The sequence below is a fragment of the Girardinichthys multiradiatus genome, chromosome 2, assembly GCF_021462225.1.
Source record: "Girardinichthys multiradiatus isolate DD_20200921_A chromosome 2, DD_fGirMul_XY1, whole genome shotgun sequence".
NCBI classification, from domain to species: Eukaryota; Metazoa; Chordata; class Actinopteri; order Cyprinodontiformes; family Goodeidae; genus Girardinichthys; species Girardinichthys multiradiatus.
In genome coordinates this window covers 23090245-23113401 of record NC_061795.1, presented here as the reverse complement: position 1 = coordinate 23113401, position 23157 = coordinate 23090245, and the positions used below count along the sequence as shown (strand labels likewise).

At 38.5% G+C, this 23157-nt stretch overlaps 1 protein-coding gene across 1 annotated transcript in view; it reads left to right on the top strand.

The window, feature by feature from the left end:
- The window catches only part of LOC124883381, a 30695-nt gene extending 26047 nt beyond the window's left edge, over positions 1-4648 (top strand). The window contains exons 3-4 of the mRNA XM_047390511.1: positions 4437-4578; positions 4640-4648. Coding sequence (XP_047246467.1) covers positions 4437-4578; positions 4640-4648 — 151 coding nt within the window. The remainder of the gene's footprint in view (positions 1-4436; positions 4579-4639) is intronic.
- Positions 4649-23157: the final 18509 nt, after the last annotated feature.

Sequence of the window (23157 nt, the reverse complement as noted above, 5' to 3'; positions counted from 1 at the left end):
ATTTCAGGGGTGTTTTTGTGCATATGTCAGACATGAATTCACTTGAGACTGAATTGAGGAAAAAGGTCCTCACATCGGTGTACAGACAGAGATTCCTCTTTTTTTTCCCTTTTTTAATTTATTTTTAATTGATTGCAGGGATAGCTCTGCCCCGTGTCTGGTCAAATGGTCAGAGCAGCTCCCCGTGCTGCTGCCCTCACAGTGTATGGCGTTGAGATCACACACTGCTCGGCCTGAACACTTGGTTTTATATATGTGCCACGTGCACGCTCATTAGAGGCAGAGCAGCTCTGCTTGCCTTTGAAAATGCCAGAATAGTGGCTGCAGCTCTCTAAATTTGGCGTGCTCTTTCTAAACAGATGTTCCTCTTGCCTGCAGTCTTAAAAACCCATTCCCCTTTTTTGCACATAGCCCGAGAATTGTTTTAAGTTAATGAACTTTACACTCTGTTGCAACCCTGCGAGGAGATTACAACAAGTCTATTTTGCTTATGTATTTTAATGTTTATGCTGCAGAAAACCCTCCAGTTTGCTCCCCATTGTTAAATGTTGTATCGGCACCGGCCAAGATGTGAGGAATGAAGCATAACATTGTGTGTTGAGGTGCTGATTAAGCAGCAGCCATTATTGCTTGAGCTAATCTAAGCTGATAGCTCCTCTAAGACTGCCTGAGGGACACCATAAAGTGCTGCAACTGATCAATTCGTTCCTCACCCTCCCTTTGTGTTAGCATTAGGTATCCGCTAAACCTTATCAATGAACAACCTTATTAAACTCTGTTGTGGTCATCTGGCCATCAGATTTCTGCATTGATCTTATTCTAGTAGATTTTTAGGTGTTTCTTCTTTGTTCATGCATCCTGCAAAAAGGTTAACACACACCTATTATGTCAGGGCCAAGCAGATGCTTGTTTTGGAATGAGACCACCCATGAAGCTCTCAAGATGCTCATGAAAATCATGCAGCAGATTTAAGGACTGAGGCTGAAAGTAATCTATTCCCAGCCTTCACACTGGTCTGACATGAGCTTATATGAGTGTTGATCCGGAGGTTGTTCAGTCAGTGTCATAAAATTCATACTTTAACATCTATAGAACTATTTTCCTTCTTTGTGAATGTTAAGAGATTAAATGAGAATAAAGAAGAGGGTGGAAGCAAAGACTTGCAAGCGACATAAATTATCCCAAGCAAAGCTTGATGTTTATCATGCAAACAAGAACATATTAAATAGTAAAACTTGTACACGCTTGTCTTTTGTAGGTAGATTCCAAGTATACAAAAAAAATGTATGCTGCTTGAACCTTTCCACAAACTTCAATGTATTTGAAACAAACATGTTGCTCAAGAAGTTGCTCTATTTAGATGAGACCAAAGTTGAGGTTTTTGGCCTTAATGCAAAATGCTATGTGTGGCAGAAAAATTGCACTGCAAACCACCCTAAACACAGCATCCCCATAGTGAAAGTGGGGAATTCTCAAAAGCTGTAGCTTGAACTGAAAATCTGGTCAGAGTTGATGAGAAATGGATAAACCTAAATACAGGGCAGTCCTGAAAGAAAACCTGTTAAAATCTGTAAAAGACCTGAGACAGAGGTGTTGATTAACCTTCCAACAGAACAACAGCCCCAAATATACAGGCAGAGCTACAATGGACAGGTGTAGAAGAAAGCATATTTATGTGTTAGAGTGGCCCAATCAAAGTCCAGACCTAAATACAATCAATGTTCACAGACACTCTATAATCTCACTGAGCTGATCAAAACAAAGCATTTCCCTCCACTTCACAATTATGCACTACTTTGTATTGGCCACCATGTAAAATCGAATTAAATGCATCTCAGTTTGAGATTGTAACCAGAAAAAATTTGAAAAAGTTTTAGGGGCATTAATAGTTTTGCAAGGCACTGTACTTGTACAGGGCTAAGCTAACAGTCTGCTGACTGCAGGATAAAGGGATAGTTTGGATTTGTTTTAATAGGCGAGGTTGTGTGGACTAATCATAGGTAATCAGTATCTTACCTGCAGGAGAGACAAGTTTAGAGAAATCTCAGTTTGGTGACTCACTTAAAGAGCCCAATGAACAACTATAACAAAACAAGTTCAAAACTGTCCAGTAGCAGTTTTAATGAATGCTGTATTGCCTATCCTTACACCATCTGCTTGTGTGAAACAGTGATTTGTGTTTGAGGTCAGCAAGGTAACATCCATGTTAGTATGCCAACTGTTTGGACTGTGGCTACTTAATTACCCTACCTGATCAGCTGAGTTGTTCTACTGCTCTGGAAGACATTTATGCCTCTGAATAACCAAAGTCAAAGCATGCTTTATTCTCTTTTGTAATGTTCTGATTTCCTTTCATTTGCTGTTGCTTTGGGATTATGGAAGTCAAAAAGTCCCGAACCCCAAAGGTTTATTTCCACGTCTGATGGTTTGTGTTTCATTAAGCCAGTGGCATTCATACTGCTATATAAACCCTATTTCTGAAAATGTGTCTTTATTGTTTTTAATAGAAGAGAAAGACATTAATCTGAGTCTATTACAATGATCATATTCCACTCCTTTTCCAACTAATTCCGTTTTAATTTTGTTTATTTATACAACACAGAGTCACAACAAATGATGATTTCAAGGAATTTACAAGACAAACAGATTCAGTTAGATACAGAAATATTTAATTAAATCAGTCCAATCATGGATTTAAATTCAATTATGTTCAATTTTTGAAACTGAAATTGTTCAGACAGGTAAAATACTGACTGCCAATGATTGCCTAAAAAAACAAAACTATCCATTTAATGTTAAATGTTCACATATCTAATGAAATGGTCTTGGCATTTTGATGTAGCTTTGATTTGCAGTGATGAATCAAATTTCAACGGGGTTAGTAGGTTAACCAGATTCCGACTGGCCATATAAATAAATTAATACCCTCTATGTCTTCGTACATCACCTGGCTGATTCTGCTTATTCATAAGAAACTTGATACCTACCATTCCCAGGACAACTAATCATTAACTGTGACTAGGTCTAGTGTTTGTCCTGCCTTAGATCCCTGCTTTCCCTTTTCATCACACTGGCAGTAATTTGGAGGCATATGCAAGTAAAAAAAGAAAACAAATTCCTGTTTCATTTCATTGTCACAAATCTCCAGTGAAGTGCATTATACCTGCAGATATCTAAGAGAGGATGAAATAATTTAGTGCACACATTGTATCTGAGTCGGCACAGTTTCTGGCACCATGTTATGTTGTGCCTTTTGTGGCCCGAGGTGTTTTGGCTGAAATCCACCTCAGAATCAACATCCAAGAAACCAGTCTGTGAATGCGCAGGAGTGCAGCAGCTTTGTAATACAGTCCAAGCAGATTTTCTCATTAGTCATGTTTGCTGAATTGTTTATGAGAACTATCTGAGGTCAGCTGTAATTGACCGTGCGTATTGTTGAAGGTTTTTACTCTGCATTTCTAGCCAGTAAGCATCTCTAACTCCCTCAGGCAACTATTGCATTAATGCAGATAAAAAGTGGAAGGTGTTTTTTTCTTTCTTCCCCATCACTGTTCATCCCTTCCTCCCTGAATGTTTCCACACTATATGTTCAAACCTCAGACTCTCCTCAGGCTGCTGCTCAGCATATGAATCGATATCTACCATGTATTCGCTTAATTTACACACATTTATTATATTGGTTAGATAAGAACCAACTACAGCATCAAGTGAAGACAGTGAACTGTATAAGCAATGTATTTTACCAAGCAATAGATGTATGTATGTATTTTATACTCATAAAACCCACTTACATCTAGGTGATAGATAGATAGATAGATAGATAGATAGATAGATAGATAGATAGATAGATAGATAGATAGATAGATAGATAGATAGATAGATAGATAGATAGATAGATAGATAGATAGATAGATAGATAGATAGATAGATAGATAGATAGATAGATAGATAGATAGATAGATAGATAGATAGATAGATAGATAGATAGATAGATAGATAGATAGATAGATAGATAGATAGATAGATAGATAGATAGATAGATAGATAGATAGATAGATAGATAGATAGATAGATAGATAGATAGATAGATAGATAGATAGATAGATAGATAGATAGATAGATAGATAGATAGATAGATAGATAGATAGATAGATAGATAGATAGATAGATAGATAGATAGATAGATAGATAGATAGATAGATAGATAGACAGACAGACAGATAGATAGATATAGATATAGATGGATGGATGGATGGATGGATGGATGGATGGATGGATGGATGGATGGATGGATGGATGCGTTCTTCTTCATATTCCTCACTGCACATTTTTGGCACTTTGCCCCTGATGGAAAAAAACATGCTAGCTGAGTTCCTGATCTTGTGCCCATGTGTTTCCCTGACCTTTCCTATTTCTTCCTCCCATGCTGACCTCAGGATTCACCCCAGCCCGACTGCGGGCTCCATCACAGCAGCCTCCTCTGCGAGCACCGGTCAGGGCAAGCCATCACTCCGCCGCATCAAGGGTCGCATCCACAGGAGCAAGAGCCTGGACAGCATCGATCTCCTCGACTCCAACGTGAGTAAACTGACTGACACGTCAACATTATCTGTTAATGAATTATATTGATTGCCTCCAGGCGCTGTAATGTATGACCAAAATGTACAGGCAAAGATGAACTGAATTTTATTATGGCTTGAGACGCTCTGTGAGGGTGCTGACACAGTCATACGGAAAGCACATTTTTGAATAATACACCACCTCCACAAAGATGTAAAACCATTAAACATGCATCCTCTATCAACCCTGTTATTGAGTCACAAAACATTAAGGCCAACTATCAGCTCACAGTGGGTTTTTGCAAATTATTTAATAATAAAAAAAAATACCAACTAGATTCTAGAAAGCTCACCTACTGATGTTTAAGGTATTGTCTGGAAACCCAGCAGATTGCATCAAGTCAGTGACTTGCAACAGTCATTCCTCCTGGATACGCATGCAGCAACAGTGGACAGTCGCTTGCATTGACTTTGTAGCAAACCCTCATACTGAGCATTCATGTAGCTGCAGTGGAGAGGAAAACTCCCTTTTACCAGGAAGAAACCTCCAGCAGAACCAGGCTCAGTGTGAACGGCCATCTGCCACGACCGACTGGGGGTTTGAGAGAACAGAGCAGAGACACAAAAGTAACACAGGAGCACTGATCCAGTAGTATTTTCTATGGGAAAGAAAAGTGAAATATTAATGGTTGTAGCTCATTTGGAGGCTTCATCTGGGAGAGAAAGACAGCTAAGCAGATTAACCCTGAGCCAGTTTTCAAGTCTAGAGTATGAAAGAAAGCACATGCAGTTAGTCACAGTAAAAGCTCAGCCAGTAGCTATGTCTAGGAAAGACAGGGTTAACACTGAAAAACAGGGCCAAGCGTGTCATTTGTATAAGGTGAGCATTAAGATGTTGGCAGTAGCAGCTTGGCCGATGCCACCCTCCAGTAGGGTGCCACAGCTAAACACAGAGCCAGGTCAGATGTAGTTTCTAGAAAGAGAAAAAAATAGAGAGAACACACAAAGTTCAAAACTGAAATAACAGCAAATAATGCAAAATTGGAGAGTAGTATGAGAATGTAGCGAAGAGAGTGAAAGTGGTCATTATATCCTCCAGCAGCCTAAACCTATAGCAGCATAACTACAGGTCCTTCTCAAAAAATTAGCATATTGTGATAAAGTTCATTATTTTCTATAATGTAATGATGAAAATTTAACATTCATATATTTTAGATTCATTGCACACTAACTGAAATATTTCAAGTCTTTTATTGTCTTAATATGGATGATTTTGGCATACAGCTCATGAAAACCCAAAATTCCTATCTCACAAAATTAGCATATTTCATCCGACCGATAAAAGAAAAGTGTTTTTAATACAAAAAACGTCAACCTTCAAATAATCATGTACAGTTATGCACTCAATACTTGGTCTGGAATCCTTTTGCAGAAATGACTGCTTCAATGCGGCGTGGCATGGAGGCAATCAGCCTGTGGCACTGCTGAGGTCTTATGGAGGCCCAGGATGCTTCGATAGCGGCCTTTAGCTCATCCAGAGTGTTGGGTCTTGAGTCTCTCAACGTTCTCTTCACAATATCCCACAGATTCTCTATGGGGTTCAGGTCAGGAGAGTTGGCAGGCCAATTGAGCACAGTGATACCATGGTCAGTAAACCATTTACCAGTGGTTTTGGCACTGTGAGCAGGTGCCATGTCGTGCTGAAAAATGAAATCTTCATCTCCATAAAGCTTTTCAGCAGATGGAAGCATGAAGTGCTCCAAAATCTCCTGATAGCTAGCTGCATTGACCCTGCCCTTGATAAAACACAGTGGACCAACACCAGCAGCTGACACGGCACCCCAGACCATCACTGACTGTGGGTACTTGACACTGGACTTCTGGCATTTTGGCATTTCCTTCTCCCCAGTCTTCCTCCAGACTCTGGCACCTTGATTTCCGAATGACATGCAGAATTAGCTTTCATCCGAAAAAAGTACTTTGGACCACTGAGCAACAGTCCAGTGCTGCTTCTCTGTAGCCCAGGACTGGGGAATGTGGCACCTGTAGCCCATTTCCTGCACACGCCTGTGCACGGTGGCTCTGGATGTTTCTACTCCAGACTCAGTCCACTGCTTCCGCAGGTCCCCCAAGGTCTGGAATCGGCCCTTCTCCACAATCTTCCTCAGGGTCCGGTCACCTCTTCTCGTTGTGCAGCGTTTTCTGCCACACTTTTTCCTTCCCACAGACTTCCCACTGAGGTGTCTTGATACAGCACTCTGGGAACAGCCTATTTGTTCAGAAATTTCTTTCTGTGTCTTACCCTCTTGCTTGAGGGTGTCAGTAGTGGCCTTCTGGACAGCAGTCAGGTCGGCAGTCTTACCCATGATTGGGGTTTTGAGTGATGAACCAGGCTGGGAGTTTTAAAGGCCTCAGGAATCTTTTGCAGGTGTTTAGAGTTAACTCGTTGATTCAGATGATTAGGTTCATAGCTCGTTTAGAGACCCTTTTAATGATATGCTAATTTTGTGAGATAGGAATTTTGGGTTTTCATGAACTGTATGCCAAAATCATCCGTATTAAGACAATAAAAGACCTGAAATATTTCAGTTAGTGTGCAATGAATCTAAAATATATGAATGTTAAATTTTCATCATGACATTATGGAAAATAATGAACTTTATCACAATATGCTAATATTTTGAGAAGGACCTGTACAGAGATAGCTCAGGATAACCTAAGCCACTCTTATTATAAGCTTTATCAAAAGGGAAAGTTTTAAGCCTAGCCTTAAAAGTAGACAGGGTGTCTGCCTCACGGACTAAAACTGGGAGCTGGTTCCACAGGAGAGGAGCCTGATAACTAAAGGATCTGCCTCCCATTCTACTTCTGAAGACTCTAGGAACCACCAGTAAACCTGCAGTCTGAGAACGAAGTGCTCTGTTAGGAATATATGGAACAATCAGATCTCTGATGTATGATGGAGCTAGATCATTAAGGACTTTATATGTGAGGAGGAGAATTTTAAATTCTATTCTGGATTTAACAGGGAGCCAATGAAGGGAAGCTAAAGTAGGAGAAATATGATCTCTCTTTTTAATTTTCATCAGAACTCTTGTTGCAGCATTTTGGATCAGCTGAAGGCATTTAACTGCATTTTGTGGACATCCTGATAGTAAAGAATTACAATAGTCCAGCCTTGAAGTAACAAATGCATGGACTAGTTTTTCAGCGCCACTCCTGGACAAGATATTTCTAATTTTGGCAATGTTCTGGAGGTGAAAGAAGGAAATCCTAGAAACCTGTTTAATATGGGATTTAAATGACATGTCCTGGTCAAAAATAACACCAAGGTTTTTTACTTTCTTACCGGTGGTCAATTTAAGGCCATCCACATTAATTGATTGACTAAACAGTTTCTTTTTCAAAGATTCCAGTCCAAAGACGACAACTTCTGTCTTGTCTGGATTTAGAAGCAGAAAATTTAAAAATCATCCAAGTTTTTGTCTTCAAGACATTCCTGTAGTCTAACTGGTTGGCCTCAGTAGAATTTATTGATAAATAAGGCTGAGTATCATCCACATAACTGTGAAAATGTATCCCATGCCGCCTGCCTGATAGTTTGACCTATTGGAACCATATATATATATATATATATATATATATATATATATATATATATATATATATATATATTCGTCTTGGGAAGGATATATACAAGTCCTGCACAGTGGTCAGAGGGATTTTAAGCCATTCTTCTTGCAGGATAGTGGCCAGGTCACTACGTGATACTGGTGGAGGAAAACGTTTCCTGACTCGCTCCTCCAAAACACCCCAAAGTGGCTCAATAATATTTAGATCTGGTGACTGTGCAGTCCATGGGAGATGTTCAACTTCACTTTCATGTTCATCAAACCAATCTTTCACCAGTCTTGCTGTGTGTATTGGTGCATTGTCATCCTGATACACGGCACCGCCTTCAGGATACAATGTTTGAACCATTGGATCACATGGTCCTCAAGAATGGTTCGGTAGTCCTTGGCAGTGACGCGCCCATCTAGCACAAGTATTGGACCAAGGGAATGCCATGATATGGCAGCCCAAACCATCACTGATCCACACCCATGCTTCACTCTGGGCATGCAACAGTCTGGGTGGTACACTTCTTTGGGGCTTCTCCACACCGTAACTCTCCCAGATGTGGGGAAAACGGTAAAGGTGGACTCATCAGAGAACAATGCACGTTTCACATTGTCCACAGCCCAAGATTTGCTCTCCTTGCACCATTGAAACCGACGTTTGGCATTGGCATCGGTGACCAAAGGTTTGGCTATAGCAGCCCGGCCGTGTATATTGACCCTGTGGAGCTCCCGACGGACAGTTCTGGTGGAAACACGAGAGTTGAGGTGCACATTTAATTCTGCCGTGATTTGGGCAGCCGTGGCTTTATGTTTTTTGGATACAATCCGGGTTAGCACCCGAACATCCCTTTCAGACAGCTTCCTCTTGGGTCCACAGTTAATCCTGTTGGATGTGGTTCGTCCTTCTTGGTGGTATGCTGGCATTACCCTGGATACCGTGGCTCTTGATACATCACAAAGACTTGCTGTCTTGGTCACAGATGCGCAAGCTAGACGTGCACATAATGTTGAGTGCATTTCAATATTTTGAGCAAAACTGTGCTCTTACCCTGCTAATCTTCACACTCTGCTCTTACTGGTGCAATGTGCAATCAATGAAGACTGGCTACCAGGCTGGTCCAATTTAGCCATGAAACCTCCCACACTGAAATGACAGGTGTTTCAGTTTCATTGTCCAACCCCCGTGTGTATATATATATATATATATATATATATATATATATAGTAAAGAGAACTGGCCCAAGTACTGAACCCTGTGGTACTCTACAATTAACCCTGGAGTTTAAAGATGAACAAACTGGAATCTGTCAGACAAATAAGATTTAAAGCTGCCTAGTCCTGTTCCCCTGATCTCTACAGCATGTTCCAACCTTTCTAAGAGAATGTTGTGATCGACTGTACCAAATGCGACTTTCCCAAGGGTTATTTCCATGCTATGAGTGGTCTTTTAATGTGGCTAGCCTAAGGCACACTTGTGCAATAATCATGCTGTCTAATCAGCATCTTGATATGCCACACCTGTGAGGTGGGATGGAGTATCTGTGCAAAGGAGAAGTGCTCACTATCACAGATGTAGACATATATGTGAACAATATTTGAGAGAAATGGTTATTTTGTGTATATAGACAGTGCTTTGGATCTTTGAGTTCAGCTCATGAAAACTGGAATCAAAAACAAAAGTGTTGCATTTATATTTTTGTTCAGTGTATTTTCTCAAATATTTTAGATAAGAACAGAAGATTGGATATGTAGGTCTGTAATTTTTCAAGTCATCTCGATCAAGCAAAGATTTCTTAAGTAAACATTTAATTACAACTACCTTAAAAGCTTGTGGTACATATCCATTAACTAAGGATAGATTAATCATATCTAAAATGGGGCTGGTAATCAGAGGGAACACTTCCTTAAATAATTTGGTCGGGTTTGGGTCTAACATACAAGTTGAAGGTTTAGATGAAGCTAATATTTCTGATAACTCAGGAAGCTCCACAGGATCAAAACAGTCCAAACTCAGATCAGGTTCTACAGTTACTTCCATTGCTGTCTCACTTGCTGAGGATGAAGTAATCATGTTCGGGAGTATGTCAAAGATTTTCTTTTTAATAGAATCAATTTTATTTTGGAAGAATCCCATAAAGTCATGACTGCAGTGATCTAAGGGAATGGATGGCTCAACAGAGCTATGACTCTGTGTAAGTTTAGCAACTGTACTAAAGAGAAACCTAGGATTATTCTTGTTCTCTTCTATTAATGAAATAAGCTGTTCTGGCTTGGCGAAGTGTCTTTTTATACAACAGTAGGCTATTTTTCCAGACTAAGTAGGAATCCTCTAGGTGTGTAGAGCGCCATTTTCTCTCCAATTTTCTAACATTGTGCTTTAAAATATGCATCTCTGAATTAAACCAGGGAGCCAGCCTCCTATGAATAATTACCTTATGGCAACATTGTCTAATGCATTACGCAGTAAGGAAGTAACAATATGAACAAAAGAATCAATTTGTGAAGGGGAAGAAACAAAATTATTGCCCTCCACTGTGTTTTTCTGTGATAATGAGGAAATTAAAAATGGAACAGATTTTTTAAAGGTTGTTACAGCATTGTCTGATAATGATCTACTATAATGAAATTTTCTTTCAGGTGTGCAGTACTCGGTTAAATTAAACTCAAAGGTTATTAAGAAATGGTCAGACAGGACAGGGTTATGAGGAAATGTTATTTCTTTACACTTAATGCCATATGTCAGCACAAGGTCCATAGCATGAAGACAAAAGTAGGTAGGTTAATTGTTTTATTTTTATTTTCAGTCTGAGTTGTATTTATTTTATTTTTTTTTTATTAGATGTTCCTGATTTCCTTGTTTTAGATTATTTTTTAATCTATTCAATTTTGGCCGTGGGCGAGACACTGTCTTAATAGGGTAATGGCTGGATAGCAGTACAGAAGCTGCAGAGAGGAGTGTTAAACTACGACCCTGCTTCCTGGTCTGAACCCTGGGTTGTCAGAGTTTTGGAGGACTAATAAATTCGGCCAGATTCCTAGAAAGAAGAACTGCTCCATCCAAAGTGGGATGGATGCCGTCTCTGCGGATCAGACCAAATTTCCCCTAAATGTTCGCCAGTTATCAATGTAACCCACATTGTTTTATGGACACCACCTAGACAACGAGCGGTTGAATGACAGCATGCGGGTAAACATGTTGTCACTGGTCAGATCGGTGAGGGGACCAGAGAAAATTACGGAGTCCGACATTGTTTTGGCAAATTTACACTGAAGCAACACTAACTTTGGTGACCTCCGATTACCACCAGCGTGAATTACAATCTCACTGTATTTATGCTTATCCTTAGCCAGCAGTTTCAGGTAGGATTTCATGTCGTCCGTTCTGGCCCCTGGCAGACATTTGACTATGGTCGCTGGTGCCTCTAGTGCCATGTTTCTGACTATGGAGCTGCCAATTACCAGAGTTGGCTTCTCAGCGGGTGTGTCGCTGAGCGGGGAAAATCTGTTAGAAATTCCGCTAAGAGAAAAAAAGTATTTGGTAAGTAGAATCAAGTACTAACTGATTGCCCTCTATGATTTCTATTTTAGAAATGATTTAATCAGACAGACCAAAATATTAATTTAGAAAATTCCAATATTTTTTGATAGTGAAGTAAAAATTTGTAAAAATATATAACATCTTTACAAAATAACAAATTAAAGCACCAGAAAGACAAATTTTGCACAGTAGGTGACATAAAGTTAAGCTTAAAATTATTCATACCTCTTGTAGATTTAGATTTAAAGTTATTTTCATTCAGCCAAAACATTTTTCTCTAAATGGAAATTAAGGATACATCTGTGAACAAATGCTAAACTATGTAAAAGTAGTATCAATTTGGGGAAAAAAAATCATTTACAATTTAATTTAAAAAATAGCATGTTAAAAATTATTTTTACTCATTTCAATAATCAGTGAAAAAATCTGTAATGGCATTACAGCAATCAGACCTTTCTTTTAATTGCTGAGCAGCTTTTTGCATGTCTCCACTGGTATTTTGACAATTTATCTTTAGTAGTGAGCTGCAAGTGTTTAAGGTGAGAAGGCCTCCTTGCCATAACCCTAATCTTTAGCTCTCTACACAGATTCTGTATTAGATTCAAGTCTCTTCTCTGATTGGGCCACTCCAGAACATGAATATTGTTCCAGTTAGAAGAAAGACATTGGTCAAATTAAAAGATTACTTTAAACTTAAATCTGCCAAGGGTCTGAATAATTTTGGCCTTAACTGTATGAATAAGAAAAAGGCAACTTGTTTACATTCAAGAAGACTCACTTTGCCACCTACAGTGTGTCTGTGTCGGTTTATGTTTGTTTAAAGCACTCAAAAGACACTTCAAAATAATATTACTCAGAAGAAGTAAAGAAAGTGACACAGTAAAAGAACTATGAGAAGTATTTGTTTTCCTAAAACGTACTCAAGCAAATTTGAAGGAGTAAATTAATTTGTTACTACCCAGTTCTTACTGGGACTTTAAATGGAACGATGTGCTTTCACCAGATAAGACTGAGATTGAGGTTTTTGGAAAAAAAACACTTCAGGTGGGTTTAGCATAAAAACAAATGATGAATATTTGGAAAATCATCTCTTGACCGTGTTAGGTATATTAATGGATCTGTGATGCTGTGGGCCTTTTTGTCTTCCAAAAGCACAGAGAATTAAGGTTTTTATGAATTCTTAAAAATACCACAGTATTTTAGACACAATTCTACCAGTTAACTATAAATAAGGATTCATTGTTTTTTCAGCAGAATAACAATCCAAAAAATATGCCTAAATCCACAAAGAAATTAAGTAAGTTGCCCAGAGACAAAATCAAGTTGAACTGAAGAGAAGAGAGCATAAGAGAGAAATCGGGATTTTGGAGGATCTAAAGAGATTGTGGAAAAGTTGAATAGTTCGATTGTAATTGTGTGATTTTCATATTGTTTTCTGCATGAGATTATACCATCTGCAGTAAAAAAATATAAGAATTTTTACACATCTGTGCCAGGGAACACCAGAAGATTTTTCCATGTCTGTGAACAGATTTAGGTGGAACACATCAAAAGATTATGAAATCAAGCGGCTAAAATGATACCGAATGTATTAAAGTGATTACTGTTTGGATTTGCTATATCCTGTAGTGGCTGTTAAATTTAAAGTGGTTTCATTTCAGACACGCACACACAACTTACAGGTACTTTTTTTAATTAAAAAAAGGATTAAATCCTGAAATGAATTAAACTATTCCAAGGTTCTGAACTCTGAACTCCGGTGTTGGAAAGTGGCTGATTTTGGATGCGTTCGCCGTGTTAATTCAGAGAGCGGAGATTAACAGAATTTAAAGCAGAGACAGTTGTGATGCACATCCTCAGCGCACCTTGTTGTTTGCAGACAGAGCGGTAGGCCGATGAAGGGCCTCCTCCTCAGGGGAGTTATATCGTGTTGACACTTCAGCTATGACCTGACTGTGAATTTAGCTCTATCTTTTCCATCTCATTAAAAGGATACAACAAAAGCCCCGAGCCAGATGAATTATTGATACAGGAATCGTTCAGCATTAGTGATATGGGATTTTGAGAGCGTGAGAGTTTTTTAATGCTCCTAGGGTGCATGCATTAAATTTTAATCATTTATTTTGCTGCTTTGCAGTTTAATAAAACTGCTTTAACAAGATTTTATGTGTTAAAACCATAAAAGAGTTTCAACTGCATTTCCAGCAACTCTGGGGCACACTGTGCAAATGGAAATTAAGTCGAATTCACATTGATTAATGTAAAAAACTTTAGTCTTACAATTGTTTGAAATAAGACACACCTTGTATCTTGAATAAGGTAACAGATCTGTCTTTAACCAAGCCTTTTTGGACTTGTTGGCCTGAACAGATTTTCAAAAAGCCTCTACATGAGGTTGGTGCATGCAGCCAAATCAATGTGTATTTGGGAACTGAGTAGAAATGCTGATGTAGTTTTTGAAGTTGAAGCAGGATTTTAGCTTTTAATTGTTTTTTGGGCTCCTCTGGTGTTGTTTTCTGTTTAACAAAGCTTTGAAAACTGTATGATAAGCAGACATGGCAGATTGCTGCCAGATCGATTTGTAGCCAAACTCTTTGAAAGTGCAGCTGCAAATACAACGATTTGCTACAACGATTATTTTGCTAATCAATTAACCGGTCGACTATTGTTTTTGATTAAGTAGTTAATAATCAGATAGCAAAAGGTGCTTAATTGGAGATTTTTTACAGAATTTGAACCAGGTGAAGCCAAGGCTATGCCTGGGTTCTGGTTAGAGCATATTTACAGACAAAGAAGGTTATTCATCTTAAATGCAAGATGTATATATTTTGTGCACAATTTTGGCTTTATTACTATTCTGAGTAGATTGTTTTTTCAGCAAATGGCATGTTTTAGAGTCTGTATATGCCAGTTAATGATTGTACGATTACTAAATTAGTAGATGATTATTTCAATAATTGATAAATCCGATTGTTTCAGCCCTACATGCAATGATTTTAGCTGCAAAGTCACTACCTTTGAAGATGTGTTGCATGAACCTCAAAAACAAGCTGCAGTAGCTTTCATCCTGTGTCTAATTCTTTATCTGTCATACTGATCTGTTGTTAGTTTGTCTAATTATTTGTTAAATTGTCTAGAAAGTAGCCTTGTAAAGTTCGAATGAGCTTATTGGCATACCAGCTTTGTACAACACCCCTTTGTCTATAGGACAGTCTTCTCCTGGAGCGTTGGCAAGGTTGGAACAAACAGAGAGAGTGATCTTTGACCTTCCCCCCCTCCTTCTCTCTTCTAGATTATCAAGATTCTCTTTCTATAGGATTGGGGTCTGGGGACTGGGATAGCCAACTTGCTGTTTAATGGACCTTTTTGTGGTTTAATATTATTGGCCATTATTTAATATGTCCTTCTATTCTAAAACAGTCCATGATGCCATGCATTCTAACAATTTTCACAGAGACTGTTTCACACAAGGACCAGCCTAAGTGTTTATTGCTATATAATTCGCTCTTGGTCTCATCTTACCAATAAATTCTACACATTTATATTTGTGAAGGTAGGACATATAAACTCTTTCCCTGTCATGCTCTTCTTAACAATCAACTTGCTTGTTGACACCTAATGGTTGTTTTGAACATTTTTGCTCATTTCTGTGTGAACGTAAAATAACCTTGGATTCTCATATACCTTGGTTTATCATATTTCCCAGTTGTTGTAACTTTTTGAGTTATTGCTCAGGGCAGGTTTAGGTAAGTCACCATTTCCTGAGTCATGGGGAATAACAAACAGCTGCCTTATGTGAACATCATACTCTCCTTTCTTTCCCATTTTGAAGAAGTGACATGGGCCTCTATATCTGTACTTAAAGTTCATTCCAGGGGTTACAACATGGTTGGCACTTATTTCTTAATGTGGGAGTCTTTTCCCATTGAATTGATTCAATCAAATTAATAAATTGGTTGTTGTTTTTTTTGTTTTTCTAGACTTCAGGATTTGTAGGTAATTTACTTTAAATCTATCTATTTGACTTTATTGAATTGAATATATACTCCTGTGTATAAAATGGATATGTTGCTCTAGTATAGTAAAGTGAAATAGAATTTAATTCAGTTGTGATAGAAATGTGGAGGACGCTGTGCTTACTGTGTACCATCTTTAGCATTTCTGTTTATCATGTTAGCTTGCATTTTTGTAGCTTGCTGACACTAAAGACCAGGAAACATGCATTCTGAGTTTAGCAGAACCACCGAAATCAAGTTTGCTTCAAGTGAAGCACAAATATCAACTTGACTGTGGTCAGTCCTAAAAAATCAGTGGATTTAAGAGAAAACAGGGTTATCCTAATTTACCTGCAGTCTGTGTACAGATATCTGTATTAGATCTTCTTGTGTTGTGTAAATCCATCTCCTTGTCAAGTCATTTCATTTCTGTGAATGACTTGATAGATGAATATATTTCTGTGGATGTTGTGGTACAGCTAAATGAACATCACATCACCGAGATATCAGCAGCACATTGGTCCAGTCGACAAAAAATACCCACATTTGAAATATAGAATTAAACTTCTGCTCCTATGTAATAAGGGGGACATTGTGTTAGTGGCAGCTTAAAAGCTGTGGTTGACAGATTACCGGTGGCCTCGCGGGTGTAATGAAGCCTTCATCTAAATGGAAACACGAGTCTTTTGAGGCTGTCTCCACAAGCTGTGCACATCTTCCTTGCAAAATAGCTCAAGCTCAATGAGATTGAATGGTGTGAAGGGTTGTTGTCCTGAATCTTTTTTAGCCACTAACAGGTGTCTTCCAGGATTGCTCTGAATTTAGCTCCACCCTACCTTCCCACAAATTCTGATCAGCTTGTCTTTCCCTGCATTAAGAAAAGTAACCATCCAGCATTATGCTTCCACCACCGTGTTTCATTTTATACACAAACCTGTGAGACTTTCACAGAACATGCTGGGATTAAACATGCAGGTGGACCCTTTTACTAATGAGATGACTTGTAAAGCCGATTGGTTACACTAGATTTTAGATATCAAATTAAAGGGGACTTAATTCATAAGCAACCCACACCTTTTGTTACAAAAAACAAAATAAAAAAAAACATGCACTCTTTCTTTGAACTTAATCCTCACATCCTATTCTGCTTTGTGAGTCTTCAAGTGAGTGACTGAGCAAACTGTGCTCATTTGTTTTTATGGCCTGCCACTAAAAGGATGCTTCAAACAGCTCTAAAGGCCATGATATTACCAGGGAATGAGAGCTTAGATACAGACTTCTGGCTTTTCCACTCTTTCCCCTCCCTTCTTTCTCCCTCGCTCTATAGTGATAAATATATATATTTTTTGTCCAGGCAGCGTGTGCACTGGAAGAAAACTTGCTGACTTGCCCAAACTCAAATGCAGCTGATGGAAGTAACGGTCCGCCTTACAGTGAGTGATGAGCCTGCAGGATGCTGAGCTGAGGACCAGTTTCCATTTCATTCGAATAAATTGTCACAACAGACACAATGATAGTGAGCTGCTGGATGATCTGATTGTCTGTTTCAACACACAAGTGAAGATATTTGTGGACTGAGCATATGAATTCAGGTCCACCACTATCATTTCTCATCAGTGTGGAGCTAAACAATCAATCGTGGTTAAGACTTTTTTTTAAATCGATTGCTTTTTTTTTTTTTGATAGCTTTTCTCTCTGGGTTGTCTGGGGAGGACTTTTGGCGCAGGGCCGGCTCCTGCTGTCATTTGTGTTGGCAAACGTTGCACTTGTTCACGCAAAGCTTGAATCAGATTTTAGTGCTAAGGCTGCAGAAAGCCCCTCAGAGATAAAGAGTGGTGGTGGTGGTGGTGGTGGTGGTGGTGGGGAGGTTAATAACAGTCTTCACAGTAGCCAAAGCCTTTGTTTGTCACAGCGGCTATTATTCTGGGTTTATTGACAACACTCCATCTCATTTCAAAGCTGCTGCATTTACAGTATTTTGTTTATTTATTTATAAACCTTCAGAGAGAGATAATGATCCATTGTTCATTCATCACACATAAATTATCATTTAACTCGGAAATTTCTAGTACTTGAAATTTATCTTTTCTAAAAATTAAACGTCTGTGGTTTGATATGGCAAACTCACAATTTTCTCTAGAGCTTTATCTGATTTATCCCATCAAAATTCCATTTCCAGTTTCATATGTTCAGGTTTTGTAAAGCTTTGGCCAGCCGATACCAATTTTAAATGATCTCAATTTCTCTAGGAATAACATCTAAAAGATTTCCTAAAGGCACACATTTCCAAGCCCAGCATTCTCCCAAACAGAGATTGATAGCAAAATAATTAAACAGAGCAATTTTCCTGTGCTTCCTATTATATGTTGCAAGTCTATCTCTCTCTCACTTTCTTGCAGAAAATAGTTTTCCTTTCATGTTAAATGACTTCTGCAAGCCAGGAGAGTAATTGCCCTTGGTTGGAAAAGCATAGAAGCCTTCAATTAAACAATTGATAAATTAATTTTCAGAATCTATCGGTCTGAAAAGAATAACTTACATTGCCAAAGAAAAATAAAAAGACTTTGTTCAACGCTGGGAACCAAATGTGAACATTGTAGACACCGGAAGCTAAATGCTAATCTCATACCAATGGATATATAATTATTACAAGTTGCTGTAAGTTTGAGAAAGTATTTGTCTGTTGTAATTGTTGGTTGAACTGTGATGTTTGTTCTCAAGATCCAATTAAGTTGTATGCAATGTCAACAAAAACCAATAAAACATTGACAAAAAAAAGAAATGAAAGTTAAACATTTGTTAATGTTTTTTGTTTATTTTTGTAATGAAAAAAAGTGTAAAAATAAGGCCTTTATGAGCACACTTAACTAAAAATAAAGTGTATCCCCCCAAAAAAATTATCAATGAGCAAACCTTGCTAAATTAGGGTAAAGTGTAAGGCTCCAAGTGATCCTAAATAAAGAGCCATTTAATAAGAGTTAATCCAAAAGAGCCAAAAAAGAGCTTGACCTCCCATCACTACAGTTAACATGACCTGGAAGCATCTAGGCATGGTGCATTCACTGATGGAAAAAAGATTGTATTTTTGAGTTCCAGAAAAACAAATCACGCTGAAATTATGATTTCAGTCACTAGCCAGTCGCTCCATGCATCTCTGTTTGGCTTTAATCTGTGTTTTTTTTTTTTTTTTACTTTAGATTCATGTTAAGATATTTATGAATAAAGGAATTCTTATCTTTTATCCATTAGGAGGTAAAAACCATATCCCACTCACAGCAAGAGATTCTTTTTATATGCTTGATGCCATATGAAGGCAAAACTGAGGTTATTGTTGCCCATTTCTTGATTTCCAGACAGATCTACTATGTTTACTGCTCCCTCAGCTGTTTTAAAAATGTTACAGGAATGGTTGCTGTAGAGGGTACAACCAGGTGAGCTGCAGAGAAGGCTCAAACTGTATCAGCAGGAGCAGAGGTAGCTAAGCCAAGATAAAAAGAACAATTAAATTAATTACTCCACAACAGATGAGGATCAGTCACCAGCTGGGCCTGAGGTTTGCACTGGTCAGAGTCTTAATCTCTTAGTAGTCCTGCTTGCCCTGTTCTGCTTTTCAAATCTTATTCTTGGCTGCAGTCTTTCATGGACTGAGGCACTGCCCCCTAACTACCACAAAACCCACCAAAAAAAAAAGAAAAAAAGGGGAAAAAAGCCCAACGTAAGCACTTATTTACCGCTCAGTGTTGGGAAAGTGCTGCAGATGCATTTACAGAGAGAGCAACTGCAGCTGAATTAACCAATCTGCATATTCAGAGAGCCTGTTATCAAGGGAGGTTGTTCCTATGCGATGAAGGCCATACCTGAGCGGGGCACACCAAGCAAGGGCTGTGGAGAGGCACAGAGGGGAGGGGAGGGGAGGGGAGGGGAGGAGCGGATGGGTGCAAGAGATTTATCATGACCAGCCCCACAGGAGGCCTTATTGCAGGGAGGAGAGGGGGAGGTGACGGGAGGCGCTGTGATTGGAGCAGCTGATTTGCTCTAAGTGAGACGAGTCTGTTATGTAACAACAGTCGATTGGATGATTTTTTTTGTCCTTTAGGTGATAAGCGGTGGAGGATTGGATGTAATTCAGAGAGGGTTTTCCATGTGACAGTGAAGTGCAGCTGATCATGCGTGATGTTTGTGAGGGCTGCATCGCAGATGTTGAGTATATTTCTTGAAGCTCTGGCCTAGGAGCAAGGTCCATATGTCCATCAATTTCACATATGGTGGGTCACTGTAGGCCATTGTGCACAGTCTGTATTTAAAAGCATTATACCACAAATCATGTACCAATAATGTGAGCCTGTAGTAGTCTTTGTTTATATGTTTTTTCATGTAAAGAAAAACCTGAACAAAGTAGGAAATATTTTGATAATGGCACATACAGTGGCTTGCAAAAGTATTCAAACCACTTTTGTCACTAAAAGGACAAGGATTTGATGGAGCAACACAAATTAGCATATAATTGTTAATTAAAAAGAAATTCACATTTTGCTACAGTTACAGCTGCAAGTCTTTTGGGGTATGGCTCTGCCATTCTTTGCAAAATAGTTCAAGCTCAGTCAAACTGAGTCGAGAGAATCTGTAAACATGAGTTCACTCTCAGATTAGTCTAGATTCTGGACTAGTTTCAGGCCTGAACTCAGACTGGACCATTCTAAAACATAACATGCTTTCATCTGAACTGTTCTAATGTAGCTCTGGTTGAATGTACATGGTTGTTGTTCTGCTGTAAGGTGAACTGGAGGGCTTTTGTCTCAGGGTTGCCTTGTATTTAGCTTAATTCACCTTCCCATCAACTCTGGTCAGCTACCCTGTCACTGATGAAAACAATTGTCCCTCAAGCATGATGCTGGTATGACCATGTTTTATCAAGGGGACATTGTGTTCAGGGTGCAGTGTTAGTTTATCTCCACATGTAACTCTCATGGAGGCCAGAAAATTTTAATTTTAGTCTGATCTGATAGGAGCACCTTCTTCCACATGTTTGCTGTGTCCCCTTAGGGCAAACTGCAAAAATTATATCTTGAGACTTTTTATTCCAGCCACTCTTCCATAAAGGGCAAGCGGAACACATGACTAAACATTATTCCGTTGACAGATTCTCCCACCTGAGCTGTGGATCTCTGCATCTCCTCCAGAGTCATTTTTGGGTGCTACTCTGATTATTGCTGTCCTTGCCTGGCTTGTCAGTTTTATGTGTATGGACATTTTTTGGAAGGTTTTTACAGTTGTGCTATAATATTTCCATATCAGGCAATAGGTTGAACAGACCTCTGTGAGATATTTAAAGCTTGGGGCATTGTTTGACCTCCTAACACAGCTTTAACATTCTCCATAACCTATCCCAGTTATGTTCCTTAGTCTTTATGATTCTATTTGTTGACTAATGTTCTCTAATAAACCCCTGAGGCCTTCACAGAACAGCTGCAGTTACACTGAGATTAAATTACCCACAGGTGGACTCCATTTACCTAATAGGTGACCTCTGATGGCAATCAGTTGTATTGCACATAATTTAGGGGTATCGAATGAATATGGGACTGATTAGAAATGCATGGCTCTTCATAAATGCACACTCGGTTGTGTTGATCTATTGCATAAAACACCTATAAACGTAATTGAAATTAGTTGTTCTAACCTGCCAAACCATGGAAAAGTTAGAGGAATGAATACTTCTGCCAGGCAATGTATGTCCATTTCCACACTAGTGTTTCTCAGTTCTTCCTCTATTTTTCATCTGTAAAAACCTAAAAATGTTAAGCCTAGGACTGATTATTAGACATTTGTTAGAAAAAACGAACTCGATATTACATTGTCAGTTAGCATGTTTTTGCTGTAATTCTTGGTAAATCATGAAAACCAAACATCCTATTGTTCAGCCCATAAGGGATGCAGAGTACAGCATCCTTGGTTGTCAGGGGACCATTTGAAGAAAATGACTCGTGCCTTTGAATTGCTTTTATGGCTGAGCTTGTGTTGCTCATCAACAGCAAATCACCTCATGGGATTGGACTCAAACCAACATACATTTCAACAACTCTATTGACTTTATCCTGTGATTTATAGTAGGTGAATGCTACACACCAGCCACAGCTGTGGATTACTGTATACGTGGCAGTAAACCAGCATGTCATACCATATGGGTCTATTTATACCGCAACAGAAACCTTCTTATGAAAACCCTCTTCTATTCTTATAGAAAGCTGGATGTTCATCTTATTTTTCCATGTTTGAGCTGCTGAGTGTGAGGTCAAGGGAAGGACGTCCAGCAGGATGACGTGGTCCTGGTGGAGAAGTCAAGCATGAAGAATGAATCAACTGAGATTGTGCTAAAACCACTTAATCAATCCTGAAGGTTCACTGCTCACAGCTGTGAATCCTCAGTGGGTTTTATTGGATGTTCGATGATTATCAGTGATGAATATCTGGTCTTTATATTGGAGTCTATGCTGTGTTTATGGTCTATAAAGTGTATAATGGTAGAAAGCAATATACAAAACAATCCTACATTTAAGAAATTATTTGTTTAAAAGGAAGGTCAAGGTTTTTGAAGGGAGGATCTGGTTAAAGGTTATAAGCAGTTAATATCTTACTGCTTTATGGTCTAAGATTCAATTTGCCTTTATTTGCTTTGAATCCAGATTAACTGGTTCCAGAGGATGAAGATAACAGTTGGTCCAGGAGGTACCAAGACCAAAGCAGACTTCTACTTTCTTATTTTTATTATCATTATTATTATGTGGACAGTGTAGGAAACTCTTAAATAATGTCCTCTTAAACTGCTATGAAATGTTGGCTTTTTGCAGTGCTTTAGCTCTCACCAGAAATGTTTACATCTTTCACTCTGAGTATGTTTCTTTCAGGAAGGTTTTTGGTGGTGCACTGACTCCAACCTCAATGTCCAGTGTAATTAATCATTGCTTCTATTAAAAAAGGTTTCTGATGCAAATGTAAAAACGGTTTAAAGACGAATTAAATAATGTTACAATTACTACCATGATGTTTTAGGGACTGGAGTTGTTTTAAGATGGTAGAAATCCTCTTTGGCTTTGGCATCTCCGGAGTTAGCTGTTAGCTTCAGCTTCTAGGATCAACTTAGTTAGATTTTTTACAATTTGAACACACCAAGACAATATCTACAGTAAGTAAGATATTAAGTGCTTTTGACCTTTTAGCAAAACTTTATTTAAAAACAAATCCTGAATGGTTGCTTTAAGAATTTTATCTTATCAGAATGGGATTATTTAGAAGAATGTTTATTTAGGAAAAAAAGAGTTTAAATTTATCATCTTAAACTGTAATATATCACAAACAATTTAGCTGTTTTATAAAAATAAAACATATTTCATGTAAATACACACTTTTGTTTGTAGCATCACAATCCCTACATGAAGCCCTCAGGA